General features: G+C 34.2%; 1 protein-coding gene across 1 annotated transcript; it reads left to right on the top strand.

Moving 5' to 3' along the window:
• The first annotated feature begins 681 nt into the window (after positions 1 to 681).
• On the top strand, positions 682 to 1,644 carry LOC127545606 (olfactory receptor 13C9-like). The gene has a single exon (XM_051973013.1). It carries the CDS (start codon positions 682 to 684, stop codon positions 1,642 to 1,644), a length of 963 nt encoding a protein of 320 aa, XP_051828973.1.
• Positions 1,645 to 3,475: the final 1,831 nt, after the last annotated feature.

Here is a 3,475-nt window from a genome sequence, read left to right as displayed (position 1 = left end):
TAAGCTGCTTGCCCTTAAATGAGGTCTCTTGAAAAGAATATCAATTAACAGACAATAAGCATCTATTATGTATCAGATATGTATGTATATAGTCTCCTATATAATAGAATTAAGTTCTTTGAGATCAAAGATTGCTTTACCTTTTTCTTTGTATTTTTGCCTTAACAAAATCAGTTCTGAAAATTCTATCCCATTTCAGTACCCCAAGAATAATATAGAATTTATTCTAGAACTTATCATAGTTGTTCCATGAAATGGTTTTTCCCCTTTTTGAGGACTTATCAATAGTCATCAAATCTAATATATCTTTATATAGGGATCCTACATCTTATCTACTCTTTTCGACTGTTCTCTTCCTTCACGGCAACAATCATATTTTTTCTTTACATTCTCAATTGCATGATGCTATGAACATGCCTGGAATGTATTAGGTACTTATTAAATGTTTATTGGTTATTTATTGACAGTAGAGGCTTAGTGAGTCCTTTTGAATGGAACTGAAATTCCCTTTCAACAAATGTTAGAGGTACAATACCAATATCTGATTGTATTGCTCTTTCTTGATTTCTTCTGGGTCAAAAAAGGTAAATTTGTCCTTTCTCAAGCTTTCCACATCGCCAAGTACCAGTCAGTTAGAAACTGTTGTTTTCTGCTCAATTGCTATAGGTGAAAACAAATATAATGGAAGGAACCAACTGGACATCTGGGAGAGACTTTGTTCTACTGGGGTTTTCAGAATACCCGAAAATTGAAGTGCTCATTTTTCTCTTATGTCTGGTAATGTACTTGATAATTGTACTGGGGAACAGTATTATAATTATTCTGACCATCTTGGATGGTCATCTTCACACACCAATGTATTTTTTCCTCAGTAATCTTTCCTTCTTAGATATATGTTTTACATCCTCTTTTGTCCCCAAAATGTTGACAAATTTCTTATTGGAGAGAAAAACCATCTCCTTTTCTGAGTGTATGATTCAAGTATATATTTCCCTTGCTATGGGATCTACAGAGTGTGTGCTCCTAGCCACGATGGCTTACGATCGGTACATGGCCATCTGTAATCCCCTCAGATACCCTATAATTATGAACAAAAGACACTGTGTACAGCTTGTGGCTGCGTCCTGGGTTGTAGGTTTTCTGAACTCAACTATGGAAACAGGTCTTGTAATAAGGTTGCCCTTTTGTGGCAAAAATATAATAAATCATTTTTTTTGTGAAATTTTAGCCATACTAAAGCTGGCCTGTGTTGACATCTCCTTGAATGAAATTATTATGTTGATAGATAGCATAACACTTGCTTTCTCCCCATTATTGCTAATTATTATCTCCTATATTTTTATTCTTTCTGCCATCCTGAGAATTAACTCTGCAGAAGGCAGGAAAAAAGCCTTTTCTACTTGTTCAGCACATTTGACTGTGGTGAGTGTGTTTTATGGGACCATCCTCTTCATGTATATGAAGCCCAAGTCCAAAAATTCAATTACAGACAAATTTATCACATTGTTCTATTCAGTAGTGACCCCTATGTTGAATCCCATCATTTACAGCCTTAGGAACAAGGAGGTAAATGCGGCCATGAGAAATGTGCTAAAAAGATTACCCTTCATGAGGTGCGAACAGGATGCTTCCCCCCAGTCATAATTTCCTTTTTTTTAATGACTGAGAAAAGTAAGGTGAAAATTAATATTTTTTTCTTTTTAAAGAAAAAAATTTCAAATATAAGCAGAACAAAACTCATGAAGATGAATTATGACCTATTTTTTATGTGAATTTTTGTTAACTTCTATTATTAGATTGGGGGGAGCAATAGATAATAGGTAAAGAAAGAATGATTCTTTGGCATTCCTACTACCCTTGCCCAAATTTATACAGATTTCTTGTCTAAATTTAAGGGCACCAATTAAAACTTAGTCTTTCTGTGGAGCTTATGCAGATTAAATATCTCCCAATTAACATCTTCCTAGCACCCAATCCCCTTACCACAAAATATTATTGTGGTTTTTGCACTAGACTATGAACTAAATGGGATTAAATGAAGACCATCTCCTCCATTTTTTTCTTCTTGGTGATACTGAGTTCTTTTCCATGCCATATCTGGGAATAAAGTGATTTATTTCCTATGGATTCCCTGAATCCTTCAAAGAGATTAAAAATACTGATTGGTAAAGATCAGGAAAACTCATCCCAGGGAAAAAATCCACCCATGAGCTAAGGGTAAAAGATGGGGTCCAAATAAAAATATCAGTGGGACAATAGAAAACCAAGCTAATCTCAAAATTAGATGTTTCAAATGGTAACCAATCTATAAAGCTAAGTGGAACTCTTTGACCTGAGCCTGAGCGTAAAAGATTTAACATGGAAAAAAGGAAGCAGAGTCATAAGGTAAGAGAATAACACAAAGAAGAAAAAGTAAAATTAACCATTTCCAGTTTCTCTCATGCAAGGTATCAGCCCAACATCATGGGGCTGGTAAAAATTAACAGTATTCTTTGATTACTCATCTATATCCATTTAACAATGAACCAAGATACTCTCCATTGACTAATCAAACCATAATCATTTATTAAGTGTCAACTATGTATTAGATATTGGGTAAGATAGTAGAATACAAAACTATATTTAAAATTTTCTGGAGAGATGCCCAATTGATGTTCAAATGATATGAACAGACAATTGTCAGTTGACAAAATTAAAGCCATTTATAGTTATATGAAAATGTTCTAATTACTATTGATTAGAGAAATGCAAATTTAAAAAGAACTGAGGTAACATCTCACACTTCTCAGATTGACGATAATGACAGGAAAAGATCATGATAAGTGTTGGAGGGGATGTGGGAAAACTTGGACACTAATGGATCATTGGTGGAGTTGTGAAATAATCCAACCATTCTGGAGAACAATCTGGAACTATGCCCAAAGGACTATAAAATTGTACATACTCTTTGACTCACCAGTGCCATTATGGGGTTTGTAACCCAAGGAAATCAAAAAAGGAGGGAAAAGGACCCAGATAAAAAATGTTTGCAGCAGCTCTTTTGATGGTAGCAAATATTTGGAAAAGGAATGGATACCCATCAAGTGGGAAATAGCTGGACAAAATATGGTACATGAAGGTAATGGAATAATATTGTCCCATAAAAATGATGAATACGCTGATTCTGGAAAGGCCTAGAAAGATTTACAAGAACTAAGGCTGAGCAAAACAAGCAGAAGCAGGAATGCATTATACACAATAACAGTAAGAATGTGCAATGATCAGCTATCAAAGGCTTAATTCCAAGCAATCTCAAAACTTTGGACAGAAAATGCCATCTGCATCCAGAAAAAGAACCTAAGACTGAATGTAAATCAGCACATTTTATGTTCACTTCTTTTTACTGTTTTTGTTTTTATCTCTCCTGTGTTTTTTTTCCTTTTGTTCTAATTTTTCTCTCCCAACATGATTCATAAATCAAAATGTATTTAAATAA

Source organism: Antechinus flavipes, chromosome 1, assembly GCF_016432865.1.
Source record: "Antechinus flavipes isolate AdamAnt ecotype Samford, QLD, Australia chromosome 1, AdamAnt_v2, whole genome shotgun sequence".
NCBI lineage: Eukaryota > Metazoa > Chordata > Mammalia > Dasyuromorphia > Dasyuridae > Antechinus > Antechinus flavipes.
Note: the sequence above shows the minus strand (reverse complement) of the source record. Positions and strands in the feature narration are given on the sequence as shown.